This window comes from Osmerus mordax, chromosome 27 (genome assembly GCF_038355195.1).
Source record: "Osmerus mordax isolate fOsmMor3 chromosome 27, fOsmMor3.pri, whole genome shotgun sequence".
NCBI lineage: Eukaryota > Metazoa > Chordata > Actinopteri > Osmeriformes > Osmeridae > Osmerus > Osmerus mordax.
This window is the reverse complement of record NC_090076.1, coordinates 585,462-612,307: the sequence shown is the minus strand read 5'-3', so window position 1 is coordinate 612,307 and position 26,846 is coordinate 585,462. Positions and strand designations below refer to the sequence as shown.

Genomic DNA, 26,846 nt, shown 5'->3' with positions numbered 1-26,846 from the left:
TGACACACAACTATATATATCCACTGAACCCAACGATGCAACGGCCATCAATTCCATAACCAACTGCCTGTTGGCAATAAACAAATGGATGAATGATAACTTTCTTAAATTAAATGAAGACAAAACCGAAGTCCTACTATGTGGCCCCAAATCCAAAAGAGAGATGCTTATTAAGAATCTTGGAGGCTTAACCCCCTGTCTTAAACCAGAGGTGACGAGTCTCGGTGTAATCCTTGTGGTGAACCCTCTGTATTTACTCTGGTGAAGTCTTCTCTTAATTGTTGACTTTGACACAGATACGCCTACCTCCTGGAGAGTGTTCTTGATCTGGCCAACTGTTGTGAAGGGGTTTTTCTTCACCAGGGAAAGAATTCTTCTGTCATCCACCACAGTTGTTTTCTGTGGTCTTCTGGGTCTTTTGGTGTTGCTGAGCTCACCAGTGCGTTCTTTCTTTTTAAGAATGTACCAAACAGTTGATTTGGCCACACCTAATGTTTTTGCTATCTCTCTGAAAGGTTTGTGTTGATTTTTCAGCCTAACGATGGCTTGCTTCACTGATGGTGACAGCTCTTTGGACTTCATATTGAGAGTTGACAGCAACAGATTCCAAACACAAATACCATACTTGAAATGAACTCTAGACCTTTTATCTGCTCCTTGTCAATGAAATAACGAACTCCCTTTATGAGGGAATAACATACACCTGGCCATGGAACAGCTGAGCAGCCAATTGTCCAATTACTTTTGGTCCCTTAAAAAGGGGGGGGCCACATATAAAATGTGTTGTAATTCCTACACCGTTCACCTGATTTGGATGTAAATACCCTGAAATTAAAGCTGAAAGTCTGCACTTAAAGCACATCTTGATTGTTTCATTTCAAATCCATTGTGGTGGTATACAGAGCCAAAATGATGAAAATTGTGTCAATGTCCAAATACTTATGGACCTAACTGTATGTGGCCCCAAATGCAAAAGAGAGATGCTTACAAAGAATCTAGGAAGCTTGTCAAAACAAACATTCTCATTTCCGGCGCTTTCAAACAATCCCCTCACTCAGTGAAGTTTGGCTAGCCACCGCAACTAGCTCGTAGCAAACTTCTTTTGAACTAGAGAGGGTACACAGGAAATTAATTATTATCATGAACAGATTGACAAAGTTTAGGCTGTGGCAATGAAGTTCAGGTTAGTAGTCAGATAGTTTCACCTATTGAAAGACTTTTGGGGAGTGCCGAACATGTTCTGTCGCCGTTTGACTTAATCCTAGTTTATCCTATTTACGTTGTTGGGGGCATATTTTCAGTTAGCAGATGGTACTGTTTGAATCGCGATTCCATCTGAAATACTGCCGGTGACAACGTTGTTACAACGTTGTTACGTTAGCAACGATGCATGGATACAACGTGGATAGATGTGCTGTTGCACAGCGAGTATCGTATTGTGCCGTGGTGTACTAGCAGCATCATACATGTACGTTTAAGCAAATCAAGACTTGCATGTACAGTAAGTTATGTCACATTAAAGAATGTATTTAAACTCAAGCTTGTACGGTGCGTCGCTGGCTTCAGTGCCACAGCCTAAACTTTATGTCAAAAGAAACTATCTCATTTACGACGCCTAAAAACAATCCCCTCACTCAGTCAAGTTTGGCTAGCCTTCTTTTGAGTTAGCCATTTCTCCCTAAATAGATGTAAAGCTTATTTACGTTTTTGGGGGCATATTTTTAGTTAGCAGATGGTACTGTTTAAATCGCGATTCCATCGGAAATACTGCCGGTGACAATGTTGTTACAGTAGCTTGTTTCAAAGGGGGTTCTTGAGTAAGCTAAATGCTTGAAAATATCACTAGATGGGAAAAACGTAAGGGGACGGGCCCACCTACAACCGAAGCAAGCGAGCACACCCTACAATTTCCCCAGAAATTGTACCCTCTAGTTATATTATTGTTTTTTATAGATTTGCTATTTTAATTATTACTTTTATCACTTGTATTATTGTTTTTATTAATTTTATGTAAAGCACCTTGAGCTACAATTCTTGTATGAAATGTGCTATATAAATAGTCTTACTTACTTACTAACAGCCATTTTTTTACAGCGTCTTTCTTTGACACTTTGAAATGCTTCCTCACTGTCTACGTGTTTTTTGCATGTTTGTCACAAAAAACGTCAAGACGGTTACAGAAACGCCACAGGCAAAGGACAGTGTGATGACATGTAGCCAGCTATGTTTCCAGGCTGTGATAGCAACACCCTGTATTTTTGTACGCCCTTCGACTGGTTAGCTCCTGCGATTCCCACACATCGGTAGTCTAGTACTTAGCTTAGCTGCAAAATGTACTTACCTGTCCGGGCAGGGTCATAGCTATAGGCGGTGCTCATTTCAAGGATACCACAGCTTGCAGTTTGTGACTTGTACCTTTTTAAATTTTGTTCATAGACATAGACAAGGTGATGATAAACCTCAAGACTGAAGAGTTTGTCCTTGATGGCCCCCCTCTTCAGTCTCTACAGCAGCTCATACAATGGGTGGGAGACTTTGTCCTCTACTTGATGGCCAACCTACCCAATCAGGTAAGGGGATGGCTTTGTTCTGTTGGATTATTTACTGGTTAGGTTTGCCATGGGCAGAACCTGGGATACTGGATTGTTTTTTTAAGAGCAATTCTTCACGTCCTTGGGGCCTGAGCCATACACCTGCTGCATTTCAGCTTCAATATTCAGTGCACGCATGGCTAATTCACATATTCAATTAGCCCTGTTTTTAACAGAAGCCATATTTAAATATGTTACGGAACAACTGGGCAGGCCGACTTGATGGAGGTCTAATCCCTCCTCCTGTGTGTTTGTACCAGCCAATCGTGAAGTCTTGTTTTTGCAATTACCTGATTATTGGTTCTTTTCAAAATACACAACACATTAAACACCTTAAAAGCAGTAGTTCTGCCTTGCAGACTAATTTAAATATTTTTTTTACAAGCCACTATGCACTGTATGCCTGATGTAAATGCAGTTCAAATAGTTAGGTAATTTTTTTGTTGTAGTATTATCACATTATTATACCATATATATACATTAGTGCTGTCAGTTAAACGCGTTATTAACGGCGTTAACGCAAACCCATTTTAACGGCGTCAATTTGTTTTCATGGCGAGATTAACGTTCTTTTTGGCCTATCAAACCTTGTCGTTTTTTTCACATGCTGTTGCAACAACTACTGATGTTAGAAAAACTACAACACCACACCGGATCTAGCTAGACCGGAAACAAAACAACAGGCACGCCGCACATACTTGTTTAGGCTTGTGAGCCGGCTAAAGACTAGTAGGCTACCGTTACGTTTTGAGTGGATGGCGAGCGCGAGACGCCGAAATGGATGCCAATAAGATACTAAATGGAAAGTTTACTTTTAAAAAGTTGCCAAATGGTTCCATTGACAAGACCAAAGTGATATACATTTAGTCATTTAGCAGACGCTCATATCTAGAGCGACTTACAGTAGGTACAGGGACATTCCCCCCGAGGCAAGTAGGGTGAAGTGCCTTGCCCAAGGACACAACATGTTTTGGCACGGCCGGGAATCGAACTGGCAACCTTCAGATTACTAGCCCGACTCCCTAACCGCTCAGCCACCTGACGCCGTGTGTGTGTGTGTGTGTGTGTGTGTGTGTGTGTGTGTGTGTGTGTGTGTGTGTGCGTGCGTGCGTGCGTGCGTGCGCGCGCGCGCGCGCGTGCGCGCGTGCGTGCGTGCGTGCGCGCGCGCGCACGCACACTGCCTGGCCAAAAAATCATTTTGATAAGCTTCTGCAATGTCACAACATTTATTTCTGTCCAAAGCTGCATTCATTTTTCACCAAGATCTTGTATTGTTGATGGGAGAGTCTGACCACTGTGCAAAGTCTTCTCCAGCACATCCCAAAGATTCTCAATGGGGCTAAGGTCTGGACTCTGTGGTGGCCAATCCATGTGTGAAAATGATGTCTCATGCTCCCTGAACCACTCTTTCACAATTTGAGCCCGATGAATCCTGGCATTGTCATCTTGGAATATGCCCGTGCCATCAGGGAATAACCTGATCATTCAGGTAGTCAACTGACCTCATTCTTTGGGTGCATAACATTGCTGAATCTAGACCTGACCAACTGCAGCAACCCCAGATAATAGCACTGCCCCCACAGGCTTGTATGGGTTGGCACAAGGCATGATGGGTGCATCACTTCAGCCGCCTCTCTTCTTACCCTGATGCGCCCATCACTCTGGAACAGGGTAAATCTGGACTCATCAGATCACATGACCTTCTTCCATTGCTCCAGAGTCCAATCCGTTGGACAGTTCTTATCCCAATTTTAGTAGTTTCAGCAATCTCCTTAGATGTTTTCTTTGCTTGATGCATGCCAATAATTTGACCCTTCTGAAAGAGATTAACATATTTTCCACGACCACAGGATGTGTCCTTCGACATGGTTGTTTAAGAAATGAGAAGCTACTCACTGCATCAGTTAGGGTTCAATAACTTGTTGGCAACTTAAACATGATCACCCATGCAGTAATTATCCAATGGGAGGCTCTTACCTATTTGCTTAGTTCCATCCAGGGCTGCGTTTCCCCATAGCGATGGATCGTAGCTGTTACGAGGGTTCTCTACGATCAAAATAACGATCCATCGTTATTTCTTACGTGCGTTTCCCGAACATGCTCTTAAGGAGAACCATCGTACGTGTCTCTTAAGTTGCACTTAACAAGACGCTGTCCATTGTACTGAAATGTGATTCTTCTGACGCAACTTTAAGACTTAAAAATGTAAACGTTAACCAAAATATTTGACGAATTACGGTACACACATTTTTTTTTTCTGTCGCTACAGAAAACTTTACATTTATTATAGGCTACTTATTTGAGTACATTTCAATGTGCATTGTATGATGCTACATGAAGGCAAAGACAATAAGGTGAACGTGCAAACTATGCTGCATCTGAGTTTTACACCGGTGTTAGGACCCTGCAATCAGCGACACAGGATGCTAAATACCACTAGGAGGTAATGGAAATTAAGTGGGCTTGTCTCCAAATTGAGGTGAGGAAGCTCTTGTTTGAAGAGATGAAGTTCACAAGGCCCTCCATTTCTGTGCCTATTCTTCTTGCCAATCAACAAGGCAGTGTCAAATGTAGGTTACCTTAGCCTAAGCATACAATGTTTATTTAAAGTAAAGGCTGAATTGTGTATTGTATCCTATATTCAGTGTTGCCTGTCCAATCCTTACATGTTTACCTTATAGATCCATGTGAGGAGCAGGAGCAGGGAGAACAAACTCCACTAAAACAACTATTTCTCAAATTACTTGTGCCTTGGTTTTTAACTCTTCTTGGTAGGCTACTCCACTTTAGGCAAATATATATATATATTTACATTTATTCATTTAGCAGACGCTTTTATCCAAAGCGACTTCCAAGAGAGAGCTTTACAAAGTGCATAGGTCACTGATCATAACAACAAGATAGCCAAAAAACATCGCGAGTAGCCAAAACATGAAGCACACATTGTGAACAACCAAAGTAAGTGCCAAAGGGAAGAACCATAAGAGCATGTAGTTAAACAAGTCACAACCAAACAACATGAACAGCTATAAGTGCAAGTGTACCTGTGGGAAAAAGCAAGCAACAGTAATAAAACAATATATCACAGCGAGAACCAAAAATTTAAATCAGTTACCACTAACCACAAGAGCAACAAGTCTCTAAGCAAGAGTCATTGTGATCCTTGAGGAAACTAACATCGGGTCAAGCGAACCGTTCCTAAGTACCGTTGTACTCCCGGAACAAGTGCGTCTTGAGCCTTTTCTTGAAGGTGGAGAGACAGTCAGTGTCTCTGATGGAGGTGGGGAGTTGATTCCACCACTGGGGGGCCAGACAGGAGAAGAGCTTGTGTTGGGACCGGGCGGTCTTGAGCGGTGGGACCACCAGGCGGTTGTCTGAAGAAGACCGTAGGTGGCGGGTGGGGGTGTAAGGCTGCAGGAGAGACTTGATGTAGACGGGTGCAGTCCCGTTCACTGCTCGGAAGGTCAATACCAGGGTCTTGAATCTGATACGGGCCATGATAGGTAGCCAGTGGAGAGAGATGAGGAGCGGGGTAACATGGGAGCGTCTGGGTAGATTGTAGACCAGGCGGGCCGCCGCGTTCTGAATCCTCTGAAGAGGGCGGGTTGCACATGCTGGGAGACCAGCGAGCAGAGAGTTGCAATAGTCCAACTTGGAGAGGACGAGTGCTTGGACTAGCAGCTGGGTGGAGTGCTCAGACAGGTATCTCCTGATCATCCGGATGTTGTAGAGGGTGAATCTACACGACCGGGAGACCGCAGCAATGTGGGCCGTGAGGGAGAGCTCGTCGTCCATGGTAACCCCAAGGTTCCTGGCAGAGGATGAAGGGGTCACCGTCGCAGATCCCAGGGTGATTGAGAGATCGTGGGAGATGGAGGGTTTAGCCGGGATGATGAGAAGTTCTGTTTTGGCGAGGTTCAGCTGGAGGTGGTGCTCGGTCATCCAGGCGGAGATGTCTGTGAGGCAGGCCTCAATCCTAGCTGAGATCCCCGGATCGGTCGGGGGGAACGACAGGTACAGCTGCGTCTCGTCAGCGTAGCAGTGGTAGGAGAAGCCATGGGAGGTGATGATTGGTCCAAGTGAGGTGGTGTACAGAGAGAAGAGGAGGGGTCCAAGGACGGAGCCCTGTGGGACACCAGTGGAGAGCTGGCGAGGGCCCGACAGTTTGCCTCCCCAGGAAACCTGGTAGGATCTTCCCGACAGGTAGGATGAGATCCACTGGAGTGCAGTGCCAGTGATGCCCATCTCAGAAAGTCTGGCGAGCAGGATCTGGTGGTTAACCGTATCAAACGCTGCAGAAAGGTCCAGCAGAATGATAACGGATGACCTGGAAGCAGCTCTGGCAGACTGGAGGGCAGTGGTGACTGAAAGGAGGGCAGTCTCTGTGGAGTGGCCAGTCTTGAAGCCCGATTGGTTGGGGTCAAGCAGGTTGTTCTGAGAGAGAAAGTTAGACAGTTGGTTAGATACAGCACGTTCAATTGTTTTTGAAAGGAAGGGTAACAGTGATACCGGTCTGTAGTTCTGGAGAACGGCAGGTTTAAGGGAGGGCTTTTTGAGTAGAGGGGTAACTCTAGCCTGTTTGAAGGCAGAGGGGAAGGTGCCAGAGGTGAGAGAGGAGTTTAGGACATGGAGAAGAAAAGTTATGATGGAGGGGGAGATGGTTTGAAAGAGAGGGGAGGGTATAGGATCAAGGGGACAGGAGGTGGGGCGATGAGAGAGAATGAGGTCAGAGATCTCTGCCTCAGACAGGGGAGAAAAAGAGTTTAGACATTTAGTTGGGTCAGTCATGGAGGGTGAGAGGGTAGGAAAGGTGGGTTTAGGGAACCGACTGCTAATGTCGGCGACTTTTTTCTCAAAGAAGGAGGAGAAGTCGTCTGCTGTCAGGGTGGAGGGAGGGGGTGGGGGAGGTGGGTTAAGAAGGGTGGAGAAGGTAGAGAAAAGTTTGTGGGGGTTTGAAGCAGAGTTAATTTTGTCCAGAAAGTAGAGGGTTTTAGCACCAGTTATGTGAGAAGAGAAGGATTTGAGGAGGGAGTGATACTTATCAAGGTCCAGACCGCCTTTGGACTTGCGCCATCTCCTCTCGGCTGCCCGAAGGGTGGACCGTTCTTCACGAATAACATCCGTAAGCCACGGGCAGGAGGGAGAAGATCGTGCAGGCCTGGTTGACAGGGGACAGAGAGAGTCAAGTGATGCAGTTAAAGTGGTTAACAAGGTGTCGGTGGCAGTGTTAGTGGGGTGGGACGAGAACTCGTCAATGGGGGGGAGGGAGGATGTTACAATAGAGGAGAAATGGGAGGGGGATAGGGAGCGGAGGTTGCGCCGGAAAGTTACAAGGGGAGGGGAGGTAGAAGGAGTTGGAGGGAGAGAGATAGAGCATTGGATAAAGTAGTGATCAGAAATATGCAGTGGGGTTACAGAGGTTAAGTCAGTGATACAGTTACGTGTCAGGATGAGGTCTAGCTGTTTGCCTGCCTTGTGGGTCGCCGGTGTGCTCAGCAGCATCAGGTCGAAGGAGGTCAGGAGAGACAAGAAGTCGACGGCCTGAGTTCCTTGGAGGTGGATGTTGAAGTCCCCAAGGACTATCAGGGGGGTTCCATCATCCGGGAGGACGCTGAGGAGCATGTCCAGCTCCTCCACAAAGTCGGCTAGCGGGCCTGGTGGGCGATAAAGAACAATTAAGCATGCTTTGATAGGATCAGTTAGCATCGCATAATGGTGTTCAAATGATTTGGCAGTAACAGGGAGTGGTGTGGATGTGTATTTAATATGTGGGGAAAGAAGCAACCCTGTCCCACCACCCCGCCCGGTTGAGCGGGGTGAGTGAGTGAAGGAGTGGTTGACGGAGAGAGCAGCTGGAGTTGCAGTGTTCTCAGGGCGGATCCATGTCTCTGTCAGCGCAAGGGCATGAAGAGAAGCATGAGATGCAAACGCTGGGATGAAGTCTGCCTTGTTCACAGCAGACTGGCAGTTCCAGAGCCCTATAGAAAGAGAGAGGGCAGGTGGAGAAGATCTGGATAGGTAGCGAAGGTTAGAAGTTGACCGTATATACTTTGTGATATATCTACGTCTACGGGTAGTGTAATGAACGGGAATGCTGAAGAAACACATGCTAGCTATGAATATGTTCTAGGTGGATTAGAATACAAATAGGTTGATACTTATCAGAAGAGGTGATCCACCTCGTCGGCCATCCTCGGCGGACTCCCGCAGGTAGACTCCCTGTCTTTGTTCGACCGAGTCTTCGTGCACCGAGGCTGCCAGACGAGGCTGCCTCTGCAGTGCTACTCGCCTAAATATGCTAAAGGCGCAGCTGACAATGGCCCTAATTATGTAAACAAAGCCAGGGTCTCACTCGGCGGCAAGTACCCTGAAACTCGATCTCTAGCTAGCTACCTATTGACCAATTTAGCTGCTATACCCTTACCCTCTGTCAAAGAGGCAAATAATTAGCAAAACACAAATGAATGAAACAAACTCTGGTTACTTACAGTCAGATGGCAGTCACGAAGTACACTCAGTAAGACACTATTAGCTCTGAATCTGATTACAGAAGTCAGGGCTGATTTAACCAAATTCTACAATGGCCCTAATTATGTAAACAAAGCCAGGGTCTCACTCGGCGGCAAGTACCCTGAAACTCGATCTCTAGCTAGCTACCTATTGACCAATTTAGCTGCTATACCCTTACCCTCTGTCAAAGAGGCAAATAATTAGCAAAACACAAATGAATGAAACAAACTCTGGTTACTTACAGTCAGATGGCAGTCACGAAGTACACTCAGTAAGACACTATTAGCTCTGTATTATGTGCTGGGATGCCCGTACTATCTGATTCAGATCTAGCTGCAGAAAAAGCTGCTGCTCAGCTGCCTGTGCCCATTGAAGAGCTGCTTGTGAATGTGTTCTTCTACCTGGACAAATCCAGCAAGAGGAAACAGGGACTGAAAGAGTTTCAGGACCTGTGTGGAGTGGAAATGCAGAAGATTGTGAAACATGTTAGTACTCGTGGCTCTCTTTAGAGAAATGCATTGCCAGGTTGTTGCAGCAGTGGCCTGCATTGCTGTAATACTTTGAGTCAGAACAGTCCAAGTCTGGGCACAGCAGCAAGGACAGGTCCACGCAGAGCAGCAGCAAGAACAAGGCAACTCACAGCAGCAGTAAGGACATGTCAACCCACAGCAAGGAGAAATCAACTCAGTGGCAGCAGCAAGGACAATTCTGGGTTTGATTTGGCAGGCTATCTCTCCCGCTAACAAACCCTAGCCAAGTCCAGTCAGGCAAAGAAAAGACCAGCAGCTGCAACCACACAGCTCAAGACATCTAGCACTGCAGCCGCTCAGCCCAAGACATGGGCACAAAAGAGAGTGAGGGCATGTCAACATCTGAAGGACCCAACATTCAAACTTTACTGCTACTTTCTGAGTGCAGTCCTGCCGGTATTTTATGAGGACAACACTCTGCTGCAGCTAGACAAACCTTGCGTACATGTACTGCACAGGACCTTGACCACACAGCTGAAGGATCTCTTGAACCGATTTGTGAAGCCTGAGGTGATCCATGCAGCTGCTGAGGTTCACCAGGTACCATTCAGAGAACCAAGCAACCAGAAGAGTGATGAGACCTTGTTTATTGGGCATAACACAATACGATCTCGCTCTGGATAAGAGCGTCTGCTAAATGACTAAATGTAAACACAAGAACCTTCATAGCAGATCACCCTGAGCTTGAGGAGCTGCAGCTGGCCAAGGTCTACAGTGCTGTGCGGGCTTTCTACATGAAAGCTGTGGAGTACATGGTCAAGAAGTTTCCCTACGATGACCCAGTTATCCTGAATGCTCCTGTGGCTGACATGTCTACACGGGACAGCGCAGACTTCAATTCTATAAGGTACAAGCAGATTCCCCTGCTTGAGGATGAATGCTGAGGAGATGGACAAGCTTGAGGGTCAATTCATGTCCTATCAAACTGATGTTCTGCCAGAGAGCATCACCAGCTGTGACAAACCAGACACACAGTGGCACCTGATGAACCAGCTGAAGGATGGGAATGGCCATTTCAAGTATCCTTTGCTGTGCAGGGTGATGCTGGCTATCCTCTGCATCTTCAATTCCAACGCAGACTGCGAACGCATCTTCAGTCTCGTCACAAAAAATAAAACCAAGTTCAGACCCAGTATGCAAATGGAGACCCTAAGTAACCTCATTACCCACAAACAATTCATGGTGGCAAAGGGGTCAGTCTGCTACAAGCAGGCGTACTCCAAGAAAACTCTTGCCAAGGCAAAGTCAGCAACCTATGACCAGTTAAAGTGAGAGGTCGGGTTGATCAGATGGTCATGTCACAGCCAAAGGTTCCCTTGAGTTGAACTCTGCTTGCTTGATCTCAGCTTGCTCTCCCATTTATCCTGCTCTCAAATGTTTGCTCCCTGAACAATATATTGGACTGTGGCTTGTGTGGTAACATTGACACAAAATGGTGCAAAAACTCTATGCTAGTTTCTAATTAGCTACTGCTCATTGCTGGTGGAGCTTAGGACTGTCGTGTTCGCACTTGTAGTTCGATTCTCTTGGACCTCTTGGTCCAGATCTTTTAATATTTTTTATTATAGCCTACATTTAGCCCTGGTTCGATATGTAGCAGGGTTTGCACGTTACATTTAGTCATTTAGCAGACACTCTTATCCAGAGCGACTTACAGTAAGTACAGGGACATTCCCCCTAGGCAAATAGGGTGAAGTGCCTTGTCCAGGGACACAGCCCGATTCCCTAACCGCTCAGCCATCTGACCCCCTCGTTGAATAACAGAAATACTTAATCTATAATCTAGTATTGTTGACGGGACACCACCTCGATATTGGGGCTAGGACACAGAAGAAACCTAGGTTAAATATGTAATAATCAGTCGTCTGAAGGAATTAATTCTTTCTAAGTGTAGAGCGGGTCAGATAACGTGAGGGAATAGATTATGCAAGTAAAAATGATACACAATGATTTATTGAAATAAAATGGAAATGTAATGAACAGTAGTGAGATTTGTCATTGGTTTAGTAAGATTTGTAATGGGCTATCAAATGTAACAACGGGGGCAAACGGTAGACAAGAGAGGGGAGAGTATCAGGCCTTATCTTGAATTTCTGGAATCTCGTGGTGAACTAACAATAGTCAGTTCACATGTAGTCAATCAAACACGCACAATGTAAATTACTTCATGCCAATGTCACAGAATTGAGAAATATAGCTAGTCGCATTTACTTTGTCGGTGTGTTTGAAGCGGGTCGAAGCGGGTCCGTAGTCAAACGGGTCAGTGTAGTGAGATCACAAGTCTTTCCTCAAAGATTTATAATCCAATGGTGAGGTACTTCCTTTGTCTCAAACTTTTTGAGCAGTGTTGTAGACACTAATCAAATTAATACAGAGGAGAAGCATCGGCGACGCTCCAGAGAAAAGGGGGAGTGTCTTGATGCAAGTAAAACAATTCATTGGACATTTCTTGGCTTGGGTGTGTCTAAGTTAGGTCACCGATAACCCTGTAAGACCCAAACATGAAAATAATGTCTAAAAAAAGTCAGATGATGCTGCAAGAGTCTTCTGATGAAGATAATGAAGGATTAATTCAAAAAATGTTTTGGTACGTTTTTAGAGAAACGTAATAATGCAACGTTGGGCCTAGTTGGGAGCAGAATTTCAGCGTTTGCTCTCACTGTCAAGACAAATACACAAAACAACTAATGGTTAATTTGGAGTGTGGATTGCTTACATAGCACTATAAGAGTACATTTCATTAATAATAATAACCCAACAGTCATATTTTGATGAATCAGAATTTATTAAAAAAAATAAAAACTGGATAAATATTATAAAAACAGAATGAAAACTTCAAAGACCCCGGGGTCCATTGTTCACGTGCAATGGTAGTCCCAAAAGCAGTTCCTTTCCTCTGAAAAGCAGAGACGGAGATTGCACTTTCTGCAGAGCGTATTACAATATCCTTTTATGCAGTGTCTGCAGTGTCCTCTCGTTGTCTTCATCGGAAATGTGCGACCATGTCCCTGCGCACATCCGTTGGTGGTTCACATGCCCTCTTGGCTGGGACCCCATTTGGTGGACCCCCATTACCTTAGGATGGTCTCTTCTGAGCAGTCACAGGTCTCTGAGGTGTCACTGTTATCGATGTCAAAGGGCTCCCACTGGCTGAAGATGGCCGCCCTCTCCTTGGTGTGTTGACAGTTGTGTTTGTCAGGATGAGAGAGGAAGCTAGTTGCGCCTGAAACAGTCTCCTGTTCAACATATTTTTCTTGGGAATATTGAGAGTCTTGCCGTCCCGTTTGTAGAGGAGACAGGCGGTGATCACAGCAATGATAAGTGTGCCAGAAGATGTAACTGTATCAGTGGCGCAATTTCATGAGGAACTTGTATTTGTCTCCAAATGAGTCCAGCAAATCCACACCGCCCATGTATTTGTTGTATGCACCCACAATATGAGGTCTCTCAACTTCAATGTAGGATTTTTTTAGTTTGAGCATTGAATCTTTTGCACAGGATCAATGCCAGCAAAGGATGACACAAGTGTGACTGCCCTGTTGTCATACCACTTGACAGCGCATATGTTGTGGTTTGGTTGGCTTGTGTTGGTTTGCTCGATGTCCATACCATCATCATCATTAGTTGGACAATCAGTGGGTCTCTGACTCTCTTTTTCCACTTCCTCAACATTTTCAACCACCTCCTCATCACTCGAATCACTGGTGTCTGATTCCATGTCAACATCACTTTCTCCAGAGTATGTTCAAGTATACCTAATTCCAATGCAAATTAATCTTATTCATGCAATACATTCCACTGAAGGCACACAATACTGTCTGTCTAGCCTAATGTGCTCTCTACTAGATACAACCCCCCAGACCTCTTACATCCCCATATTGCAGAACATTTACACCTGTCCATGAACAATGCACCATACATGCAACCCCCACATTCCAAAACATTTACACTTTTCCCTGAACAACCATCCTCCAAAGCATTCCACAAACAGTATTTGCCTTGTGCAACAAGCAGATATTTGGGCAAACAATCAAAGTCCAGATTTAAAAAAACAGTTGACTATATTTCACTGCTAACATAGAAATAACATTGATTTAGAAATCTTCAAATCTGGTCTAAACGGAAAATTATAACAAATAACCCATTTGTAAAGTGTGAATCATCAAATACATTATATTTCTGTAAGTATTTATCCTGTATCTGAACATTCGAGAAGTGTAATGTCTCCATGTAATGTGCAAGGTGCAATTGCTATTTTAGCTACCATTTTGACCCAACGTTGTAAAATTACAACAAAGACGAAACAAGCTGAAGATCAAATGTGATGAATGAATTCCACAATAACTTAGTATTTACATGAACTACATATTCTAACAATTACCCAAAAAATTATTTCATGGAATTTACTTACTTCAATGATGATATATCCAGTCAAATGAAACAAGGAGATTCTCTTCCAGGAAAGTTGGCTGGTGGAATGAGTTCATGGCCTTATAGCCAGATCTATATACACATTTAGTATCCAATGGCATTGCAAGGCAATACAATAAGACCCAATGGCTATGGAAATGTAATCTATACAACATTGAATTATTACAACTATTCAACATAGTTTTTCTGGGAGTTTTTCCTTGTCTTCCTTGAGGGTTTAGGTTGGTTGAGGGGGAGTTCTATGGGCGTATGTGAACCCCTCGACATGCTTGCGTGTAAAAAGGGCTATACAAATACATTTTGATTTGATTTGATTTGAAAAGCATTCTGTTGGGGGAAACTGCTATTACAAGTTGAAATAGGCACCAATTGATATTTACTTTGTATCATGTCGATATATGATTAAAACCAAGGTGACTTCGAGGCTACAATCACAAGCGTATTGCTTAAGCAAAATATTTCTTACCTGTTTGTAGTATGTTTTTTATATTTAATTTAACATTGAACATGCTATTTTATTAAGTCTCCCACTTTTTCTTCTGTAATATTAACGGTATGGACTGGCTATTACATCAAATGTATGCATTGACTTGGCAGTTTGTCCCCCACGCCAATTGTATACGCTGCTACAGCCGTGTTGCTTTTTTTCCGTAATATGTGCTCAGATTGAACACACAATAAAACTTATATCTGAAGTGTGGTGAAGTAGGACAAGGTTTTTTGTTGCTGGGTGCCATGGTCGATCCCAGTATCGGAGCTCCATTGATGTTGGCTTTTAATGCGCGCGCTTAACTCAAAGTTGACGTACTCTGAGTTGAGATAACAAATTCAAATCAGCTTTTCGGGAACCGAGTTTTCAGAGTTTCCAATTTTAAAGTAACTCAACTCAGAGTTCAGGGTTAGGCTCAGAGTTTGTTAAACCCGCTACCTGGAATACCCCCCTGGTCATTCTGACCCATCAGTCATTGTGACCCACCGTCGTATTGCGACAACTTTACCGCATACAAGAACAAAGTGAGGAATTTTATTTTAACTTTTGGGCTGTCTCAGACCCCCCACATTGCGAAGGTTAAAAGAAAATGCTATTTTGTTTTTGTATTGGGTAAAATTGGGTAAACACAAAGATGGTTCGTTGTGAACCTTTGGGTCATGTGACCCGAAGGCAGCACAAGGGTTAAGTACCGTTGTACTCCCGGAACAAGTGCGTCTTTAGCCTTTTCTTGAAGGTGGAGAGACGGTCAGTATCTCTGATGGAGGTGGGGAGATGAGGCTTGCTATATTCATGCTACAAGAAACCAACCAAGGAGGCTAATCGTGGTAGGAATAGTGTTAGTGTCCAATGCCTATTGCGGCTCATTTCGACACCAACAACCGACTGAGGAGTATGCCTGAATCATCAAGTTACAGACCATGTGCATGCAGGCGGTGATTAAGATGTTGGTTGGTTGGTTTTGTGTTATGTTTGTTTAATAAATGCATTAATGCATGTAATAAAATTCATTGATCTTTACTGAAATAGAGTATCTTGTCTTTCTGTTAGCTAGCCAGCATTTCATCCATAAAGAAAACGCTTTGAAAGAAGCTGAATCAGTGTTATGCCCACAGTCAACACCTGGCCGTATCGGCATTGTAAAAGCAATACGGAAATTATCTGTATATCTAAAAAACTTATTTTTGAATTACAGTCCTCGTTTGATGCCTAACAAAGCAATGGAAATCAAATCACTGTTTATAGGTGTCACAGCCACGGCTGTGCCCTTTTCATGTTCAGTGTAGTTCTTGGTTATCCCTGCCCTAGTGTTTCCCTGTTATGTCAATTGTTTTCACCTGTGTCTTGTTGAATGGTTTAAGTTCTTGTTAGTGTTGTTGCTTTCAACAATGTCTTGTTTGGTTTTGTATTTACTGCCTGTTTTGTGTCCAGTCTTGGTCAGTTGTTGTTTCTCTAAAGATCTGTCTGTGCGTATCCCCGCTGTGTTCTTCTTGTTTTGTTTAACCCTTGTGCTGCCTTCGGGTCACATGACCCAAAGGTTCATAACGAACCATCGTTGTGTTTACCCAATTTTACCCAATACAAAAACAAATAAAAATAATTTTCTTTTAACCTTTGCATTGTGGGGGGTCTGAGACAGCCCGACGGTTAAAAGAAAATGCTTCACTTTGTTTTTGTATGCGGGAAAGTTGTCGCAATACGACGGTGGGTCACAATGACTGATGGGTCAGAATGACCCGAAGATAACACAAGGGTTAAAGTAAAGGCAGTGTTTCTGCAATCCTTCCTCTTTATCCTTGTGCTTGGGTCCACCTCCTAAATACTCCTGTGGCTAAACAATAGGCTAACCCGTGATGAGTTGTTTGGGTAGTCTACACAGCAACAATTGTAACTAATAACTTTCCAGAATTCGGCCTACTCACTTTCACTAATTTGATTCAGCCGGTGTGGAGTCCGGTGACCTGTTGTAGTTTTCACAATCCTTAGCAGTCCACTTGTCTTTAATGTGTTTGTAATAGAGAGCTGTGCACTTAATAGGATGATAACATTTTCACAAACCACACATCAGAGCAATACACCTACAGCATTTCAACTAAACACAGTGTCGCTGTGTCAGTGTGAGCGATCAATGTGAATTTTTGGATGATCGGTTTGCGCAAAATATAAATTCACTATTTGTAAAAACTCACCTTTTTGTAGTTCAGCTTAGTCACGTTGGATTTTTTTAGACTTTTTAAACATGTTTAAATCAATAAACAAATTGATAACTTAACACAAAATCAGTTTTCTGCCATGGCCATCTCAGTCCCCTGATCTAAACAGGGGAAGATTGTTCAAAGTGTGTCCAATGTGACATTAAGCTGAATTACAAAGGAACATTTTTATAATGCTTTTTACTCATCTTTGCAAAGTTGGTCAATTACAACTTTGCAAAGTGCCCAGTTCTAAAGCTAATTTTTCCACTAAAAACCCACTATAAAACTTGCACAGAGACATTCCTGGAATTGTAGTATAGATGAAAGAACAGACTGAGAAAAGATGTGATGGCACAAATAGCTAAAAAGAAATTGCTTCACATTGGTCACCAAGTAAAATGCCTAAGACAGACATGTCAGAAAATAAGTTTGAGCTGAGTGTAGCCTTCAAATAAATCACAAAATGAGCAATAATCAATGAATGACTAATTATGCTTAAATAATTTGTTTCACATATTGTGAAATGTTAAACCTCGCACAAATATCTTTTTAATGTTTTTTTGCCTCTGTCCTTTTTGATGCACATCTACACAAATACATAGTGTGTAGTTAGAAAGCTTTCTTCCCTTTCACAAAATGCTTTTATTTACTTTTTTACCTATAGCCTGAATAGGTTTTGTTATTTTTCTCAGCTGTCACACAATGACCCATATCAATACCAAGGATTTATCGTTAGACTGTCCATCGCTCCTGTCCCGTTATGCTGCCCGAATAAAATGCATATCAATGTATTGACGCCTTTACACTCCAGCTTAATGTGCTTTTGTGCTCGATCAATATTTATTCTCTATTTAGTTATTGGGACAACACAAAAGTACATGAAAAGGTCAAGATGAATTACTGTTGTGTTGTAAGTCCCAACAACAGCTGTAGTCAAAGTTATGTATTTCATTTGGCAGGGGATTTCATAATTTTTACGGATGAGAGTAATTACACAGGGAGATCAATGCGCTTTAACACCCTTTTCTGATCTTCCACAGGGCACAATAGTGCGTCCCGGCTTCGGCTTCCTACGGGATGGATCATCACTGGGGATGCTAAGGGAAATGATGGTGATGATCAGGATATGGGGCCTCCTCAAACCAGGCTGTCTGCCGATCTACACAGCTACTTCTGATAACCAGGATAGCATGTCGCTGCTTTTCCGCCTCCTCACCAAACTTTGGCTGTGCTGTAAGACACAATAGTTTTTCATGTTTTGTATAATGTAAAAAAGAAAAATCTTAATACTGCTTAATCCAGGGCTGTATACTTTTTATAGGTAATGTACAGATGTTCCTCATTTAATTCTGGCAATGCGGCAAGATGCGACATGAGTCGAGATTTTGTGTTTTAGAAATGTTAGCATTAGGGGAAATTGGTCTTTTTGGTCAATAATTTAGTTATTCAAGTTATAGAAAAAACAACAACTTGTCTTCCAAAAGTTTATTAATTGACTGTGAAATCATTTTAAACGGGTACGGGACACATGCCAGGGCTTATCTCTTCTGTGTCACCATCTCACAAGCAAACGTTCTGCGGTTCTAAGTTTAATGGAAAACCTCTGTAGACAATGGCAGAGAACCGTTGCTAGGCACAATTACACTTAAGTAAGATAGCTAGCAACAAACAAGCTTCTTTTACTTGTCAGTGAAACATGAACAACACATTAACGACACTTCCTGGCACAGAAGCCTACGGTTGGATTCACGCTGCAGGCAAACACAACAGCAAACATGCCCGCAGAACGTGTTACGTTTTCGGGGTGGAAATATTCACACTATTTCGCTTTCATTGAAGATATAGGAAAAAACATTGAAGTGAACTGCAAACTGCGACCCAACAAAATACTATCTACTGCCAATAGCAGCACTTCAAACTTAAAAAAACACCCAAGTGTCCACAGAAAAACAAAGCTGGAAGCTAGAGAAAAATCCACTTTAAACCTTAAGAGAGATGGCTGCTAACATAGTATAATTTATTCACACAAATATATTATTTTTTAATTTATAAGCCTTTTTGATGTTTAAGATGGTTTGAAATTGACATTCTTCTTTAAAGAAACACTATTTTGAGTCTGTAGCCTATGTTCTTGCACATTTCTTACAAAGTCAAACTCGCTACTATTAAAAGTAATAGTAAAAGTAATATAATAAGTGATAATATTACTTTGTACAGAAAGTAATAATGTAACTTAATCACACTACTCTTACTGAACAATAATAAGTAATAACTAATATATTACTTTTTGGAGTAACTTCCCCCAACACTGGCAATAAGGTTAGGCTACTTAAGGACACCCCTTCCATTCATAACGTCTGTTCTAAATGCTGCCAATTAATAACTGACGTAACAACTTATTGTAAAAGGGAGTCAGGTGGCTGAGCGGTGAGGGAATCAGGCTAGTAATCCGAAGGTTGCCAGTTCGATTCCCGGTCATGCCAACTGACGTTGTGTCCTTGGGCAAGGCACTTCACCCTACTTGCCTCGGGGGTATGTCCCTGTACTTACTGTAAGTCGCTCTGGATAAGAGCGTCTGCTAAATGACTAAATGTAAATGTAAATGGTCAGTAGCCTAGCCTATCGATTAAGGTAGGCCACTCTAAAGCACGTTTACACTGTCTGCTTAATTTGATTTTGACATATAAGCTAAGCATTCTGTAGCAAATAATAACAATAAACCCACTATTAATTACATTATCTTAATGCAGTGTAACTACTTCAGCATAATAATGCACCTAAAATAGAAAAGGTGAGCAAGGGCGTTCAGCAATCGCTATCGAATCAACAGCCATGTGCAATTTAGCTAGCAGGTGAAGAATACAAACAACAAAAATCACCAGTTAACTTAATTAAAATTTGCAAGAACTATAGACTAATACAATAACAGGTTAAAAAATGAACTGACAACATAAGTTACGACTTACAGTTCTCAAAGACGCACAGTGGCGCGCATGTTACTGCTATTCTCCGACATGCACTCTAACAATCACTGCTGATAGACGGCCTTTTGTACAGCCCTATTTCTGATACCGTGGCGGCAGAAATGTTGCTGTGGCGGGCAACATAGAGGAAACACTGAATAACAGTCCACCATCACTAACCAGAACAATCACTGTTTTTGGTAGAACCCAGAGGAAAATTTTATTGCTCAAAGGTTGCTATTCTACAGCTCATGAGACAAAACTGTGACTCTCAGTTCAGCCTCGTTTTAATTTCAATTTTATCTGAACCATTTCTCAAGTGTTGCTCCTAAAATTCACTAGGAGCAATAGGTGAGACAGAGCAACATTAGCAGGAGTCATAGTTGAGACTTGATGGAGATAACTTGCTCAGTCTCATTAATGGCTCATTTTGTTCTCATTAGGAAAGAAAATGAGCAGTACCAGAGCTAATATTGAGCAATATATGAGTCATATATCCATTTCTCATATGTTGCTCCTAAAATTCACTAGGAGCAATAGGTGAGACAGAGCAACATTAGCAGGAGTCATAGTTGAGACTTGATGGAGATAACTTGCTCAGTCTCATTAATGGCTCATTTTGTTCTCATTAGGAAAGAAAATGAGCAGTACCAGAGCTAATATTGAGCAATATATGTCATATATATTTATATATTAATGGAAAAAAATCAAGGAAACTTTCAACAAATGCATGCAAATGGACCCTTTATTTAATGTTAAACAAAAATGATCACTTTGACAGAAAGGGCCATCTCTGTAGGGATCCTTATATAGATATATACAGTATATCTGAGCAAAAACAAAACTTTTAGTGGAAGCTGAACATTAGCAGAAGAACAATCTGAACTTAACATATAAAGAATGTATATCTATTAGGGGTGGAACGGTACACTGAAGTCACGGTTCGGTTCATACCGCGGTTCAGACATCACAGTTTGGTACGAGTTCGGTAAAACAGAGGGAAAAACAAACCAGGTTCCTCTATGAGTGAATACGGGCGCATTGAAGATGACATGTCAATTCCGATTGCGTCACAGATTTTTTTGGCCCTATTTGTATGTGTATCTAATGGCTGGTTAAGCACTGTAGGGAGAAGTAGGACAGTTTTTGTCTCGTTCCAGTGATTGGCACACCTGGGTGATGGCGTCGGATATTTTTTGTCATTTAGCACACGCCAGATGCGTTATATGCGTTAGCATGTTAGATGTATTTCCACTCACATACCCCACAATCAGTGACTTGCGGTGATGTCAGTCTGTGATATCGGCAGACACCGCTGCTGTCATTTTGACTTGAATTTTGAAGGGATTACGCTTACAATGTAGCTGGTGTAATGACGTTAGCTGTGCAAATGTCCAGTAATATCTCAATTTTAATTGGTCCATGTTGGATACGTAACGTAGGTGATTACTGGCATAACATATTTACGTGCAAAGGCACAGCAGAGTTGTGCTTTTCAACGTACATGTTGAAGAATACAGGATGGAAGTGCGCAAGTGAGTTTTTCGCTTGTCATCCACAGTGAACGGACAGTAAAAGCACTGCTTATTCTACAATTTTTTTTGTATTTGATTATGCGTAACTGCTACATTTGTCATCGTAACGTCTAAACAATTGGAATAACACACATATTATATATATAAATCACAAGTAGGCAGTGCCTACCTTGCCTACCCAGACTGCATGTCACTGCCCACAACTGCTGAACAACGCAGACACACAGTGCTTGTCTTATCCACCACTCTCTCGCCTGTACTACTGTAACTGAATGGGAAACCAAAGTTTTCCCAAACTTTAACTTAACCCTTGTGTTATCTTCGGGTCATTCTGACCCATCAGTCATTGTGACCCACCGTCGTATTGCGGCAACTTTAACGCATACAAAAACAAAGTGAAGCATTTTCTTTTAACCGTTGGGCTGTCTCAGACCCCCGACATTGCGAAGGTTAAAAGACAATTATTTTTATTTGTTTTTGTATTGGGTAAAATTGGGTAAACACAACGATGGTTCGTTATGAACCTTTGGGTCATGTGACCCGAAGGCAGCACAAGGGTTTTAAAGAGGCCGGCGGGTTCTCTATCTCTCGTGGGTCGCCACCACTCGCCATACTCGTCCTTAGTGCTGCTAGCTATCTCTGACTCACGGCGGCGCCAATCAGAGCTTCAGAGCTACATATTAGATGTCCCTAAAGAACACGAGTATCTAACAGTAGTTCTGTATTACATTAATTAATTAAGTTTAAATTAAGTTTTATTCATTTTTATACCATGTATTCTCCGTGTAATTTCATGCACCGAACCATGACGCCCATACCGTACGGTTTAATACGAATACATGTACCGTTCCACTCCTAATATCTGTGTATTTTCGACCCTCAGACGGCATTTGTTGATGAAGGCTTTTTTGACCCTGGCCTTCTCCACAGGTGTCCATCCACCGAGAGTTCCACAGCGCATGATGTAGGCAGCAAGAATAAAAGAAAGCACAAATTTAAGATAAATTCCCCTTGCGTACTGTAACCATGGTGTGGAAAATCCTGACTTAATTGTTACCAGGGAAATAGTCAATGTCCAGTTTTTGCCCTGATCACACACAAAACACCCCCCTCCTTTTAGGGATCAACAACTAATCGCATTTGCAATAATATTGCGATATGTTAAAACATGGCAACGGCTGCGATTTGGTCATGTGACTCGCGAGAGCAAAGCAGTCTGCACTCCGCAGAGAAGGCATCAACTTGGCATGCTAACGCTACGCTGTACCTTGACCTGTTGTACAATGGCCTCAGTCCCAAAAAGGAAGCTGTGTGGGACTTTTTTTGGTTTAAACACCCCCAGACAAAACCGTTGCAGGGTGGAAGGTAATGTTTTCTCTCCCGTGTGTGTGTTTGAATGTTGGTCTGTATGTGTGTGAACAGGATTACGCAAAAACTACCAGCCCGATTTGTATGAAACTTGGTGAAGGGGTTAAGCATGGGCCTACATAATTCTGACCATAATTCGTCATTAGGCTCCTTGACGATCACTGCAAAAGAGCTGCAGTTCCTGTGCAGAGACAGGAGAACCTAGCAGAACAACCATCTCTCCAGCTCTCCATCGTAGCCAAAGCCCACCTGAGAGGTCACGACAGCTAGTCAGACTCGTTAGATCAGAGAGGTATATTAACATCGCATCGTTTGAGTATCGTAAAAGTCGAGACTTCAGGACCCCGGGTTCTGGACTGGATGGAGTGCTACAGAGAAGGTGTTCTGTCAGAGTCTCTCATGCATGCACAGGAACACTGAAGCTATGTAAAAGTGTCTCTTTTTAGTACAGGTTTACTGTGCAACACTAGTTCACTCCAATGTTAAAACTTTGTTTTAAAAATACCACTCCAAGAACCAAAATAGTCAAAATAACAGACAGAATACACCATCTTAATTATGAACTCATGATTACCGGGATCAGATGTTTTTCACCGCAGTAGGTTTTGTGTTTTTGAAATACATGCAAGTGAATGTCTGAGACAGAAAGAACCTCCATCAACGGTCTTGACATAAACAGTCCATACAACAATAATGGCAATTGCAACTTCATGTAATACTCACCACAAAAACTAGAGCCCACGGTTGCAGAGCTGACGCCAGGTGACAATGTAGTGAGAAAATTTAAATCTGCTGCAACAGAAAAACACTTGTATCATGCATGCAATTAATACATTGTGTAGCCTAAGTTCTAGAGCAGGGTTTCTCATAAATATATTTAGTGGAACGACGTTAGTCTCCAACCACTCTGAGGCGGCAACGTCACACAAAAACGTAAATGTAATAACAACAGAAAACGTTTGGTAATAATAATGTACCTTAATTTGTAGCATTTTGTTATGTCGGTTTAAAACGTGGTTGCTAACTTTGACTATAGCACTGCAATTCCCCCCTCAACTGGGGTGCATGAGTGTTCGACCATCTAATTTATTTTACAGTAGATCGAATTCTTATCATCATATCCGGCATCGCCTAGCAATAATTTCAGGCTTGCCGCTCAAATTGCTAATGTTGCTAATTTGAGGTCGTTTTTATACAACTAAATAAGCACATGAAAGCTGAAAATTTGGATTTAGACTGTCTTTGGTATGTATTTGTAGGAAAGTCACATCGCGTGGTCGGAGACTTATGTGGGCTCCACATGGTCGTAGACCCATGCCATGCACATACGCTCAGGTGGTCCGCCAGTTTCATGTGGGCACCCCCACATAGCTAAGTTAAGGGGGCTAACACACAAAAGTATTACACAAGTTCAGACAAACCTACTCGGTTCCCAGGTTTGACACAATATAGTGTCACTAGCATGTAAATTATAGCAAGCTAGTCTCATGGTGTGTCGGCCATCTAAGATGGTGGACGAAGGTTCGTAGCTACAGTAGTTGTCTTGCATGTGATAGCCAAAGGTAATCCTAATGCTAACATTAACTTATTTCTTCAGAAAATTGTGAAAGTCAAACCCCAAATCACCAGGTAGCTATTGTTAGCCATGCATACTTACATAGTTGAGATGAGTGATGGCTGGAGATAAACAACAAATTTCTTCCACTGAGTTGAGCCATGGAGTGAGTGATGACTGAACCGTTGAGTGAGTGATTTGCGCGCAATGCACGATTGCACGGCTATCGCGAGACAATTTGAAAGCTGAGAGGTTACTTGATTGATTCACTTTATCACAAAATGACCTAAATAATTTCATGTAGGCCTACACTTTCTGCATTCTACGCAATGCGATCACATTTTGCTAAAGAACATGACACAATTGTGTAAAATACACAAAAGATGCTTAGTTTAATCCAATCCAGGCCAGTCTAATTGTTTTCAGTGTATATTTAATTAGCATTTTTTGTGCTGGCGTAAAATTGCTATTACACACATGTTCTTGTTTCTTTACAGTGTGGTTATCCTCTCTACTGTTTTCCATTTCTATTTGTCCTATTTAAGTGCAAGTAATATTGATAGATTATTGATTTTGAAATATCCAGTGAAAACATATTGTTAAATTTGCTTTTGTCTGCATTATGTTAACCCCAATTTTCGCCATGTAAATATCAACACATCTGTTAAAAATGTCATGGGAATTTTTATTTTTATTTTCTGGAGACCAGAATGGGATTTATTCGCCATGAAAGTTTGCACAGACAAGGAATTTGCTTTGGCAGGAAGGTGCATACAATAAACCTGAAGGGGGCTAAAATTTAAATATGTGGACTATCTATACTAAGGGTACATAAACTAGCAGTACTAAGTGGGATTAGAATTGAATTAAATATACAATAAAAAATATAAATTGCCGTAAATTACAATATAAAAATACAAAAATACAAATATTACAAAAAATACAAATGTACAAGATACAATTTTGTAATGCAGTGCAAAAAGCAGTGTGTTTTAAGCAGGAAGTCATTGTGGTCCCTTGGCCTTGTTGAAGACAGCGGAAGGGAAGAAACTGTTTTTGTGGCGTGAGGTATTGGTCCTGATGGACCGCAGCCTTCTGCCGGAGGGGAGTGACTGAAACAGGGAGTGTCCAGGGTGGGAGGAGTCGGCCACAATCTTCCTCGCTCGCCTCAGGGTCCTCGAGGTGTGCAGGTCCTCGAGGGTAGGCAGATTGCAGCCAATCACCTTCTCAGCAGTGCGGATGATACGCTGCAGTCTGCTCTTGTCCTTGGCAGTGGCAGCAGCGTACCAGACGGTGATGGAGGAGGTGAGGATAGACTCAATGATGGCTGAGTAGAAGTGCACCATCATTGTCTTTGGCAGGTTGAACTTCTTCAGCTGCCGAAGGAAGTACATCCTCTGTTGTGCTTTCTTGATGAGGGAGCTGATGTTCAGTTCCCACTTGAGGTCCTGGGAGAGGATAGTGCCCAGGAAGCGGAAGGACTCCACAGTGTTGACTGGGGAGTCACCCCCATCACCCTGTGTGAGTGGGGCTGTGTTCTTCCTGAAGTCCACAACCATCTCCACTGTCTTAAGAGCATTGAGCTCTAAGTTGTTCTGGCTGCACCAGGTCACCAGGTTGGCCGCTTCCCACCTATAATCAGACTCGTCTCCACCAGAGATGAGCCCAATAAGGGTGGTGTCGTCCGCAAACTTCAGGAGTTTGACGGACGGATGACTGGAGGTGCAACTGTTGGTGTACAGGGAGAAGAGCAGAGGAGAAAGGACGCAGCCCTGAGGTGATCCGGTGCTGATGGACCGGGAGTCAGAGACTTGTGTTTCCAGCTTAACGCACTGCTTCCTGTCAGACAGGAAGTCTGTGATCCACCTGCAGGTGGAATCAGGCACGTTCAGCTGGGAGAGCTTGTCTTGAAGCAGGGCGGGGATGATGGTATTGAAGGCAGAGCTGAAGTCCACAAACAGGATCCTGGCATAGGATGCTGGGGAGTCCAGGTGCTGTAGGGTGAAGTGGAGGGCCATGTTAACTGCATCGTCCACAGACCTGTTGGCTCTGTAAGCAAACTGCAGGAGGTCCAGTAGAGGGTCAGTGATGGATTTAAGGTGTGCCAGCACCAGGGGCTCGAAAGATTTCATTACCACAGAGGTCAGGGCGACGGGTCTGTAGTCATTATGTCCTGTTGGCCTTGGCTTTTTGGGCACAGGGATGATGGTGGAGGACTTGAGACAGGCTGGCACATGGCATGTCTCAAGGGAGGTGTTAAAGATGTAGGTAAACACCGGAGACAGCTGGTCAGCGCAGTGCTTGAGGGTGGCTGGAGAGACAGAGTCCGGCCCAGCTGCTTTGCGAGGATTCTGCGTTTCGTCATGGACAAGCATATAAACGACATTACAATGGGCAAGTTGAGTTAATTTTTAAAGAAAACAATACATTTGGATGAGAATTCAGAGAGTGCTTGTGGAGAGCTCTTTGGTTGTTGTGTCTGAGCTGGGCATGAGATGCATGAATGAGACTAGGATGTGAATAGATTGAGATTATAAAGAGAGCTCTCTGATATCTCTGCCTGAGATCAAAAAGAGGCACACAACTTGAGAAAATCTGAGACTTATTTCAGAGCTTGATGAGATCTATTATGAAACCCAAAATGAGACTAATTTGAGATTTTGTGAGGCTTTTTCTCA

At 42.9% G+C, this 26,846-nt stretch overlaps 1 protein-coding gene across 3 annotated transcripts in view; it reads left to right on the top strand.

The window, feature by feature from the left end:
• med16 (mediator complex subunit 16) overlaps positions 1-26,846 on the top strand; it is a 94,739-nt gene that overhangs the window by 55,395 nt on the left and 12,498 nt on the right. For all 3 annotated transcript variants that reach the window (XM_067230670.1, XM_067230673.1, XM_067230671.1), the window contains 2 exons: positions 2,437-2,570; positions 17,788-17,980. In XM_067230670.1, the coding sequence (XP_067086771.1) occupies positions 2,437-2,570; positions 17,788-17,980 (327 nt within the window). The remainder of the gene's footprint in view (positions 1-2,436; positions 2,571-17,787; positions 17,981-26,846) is intronic.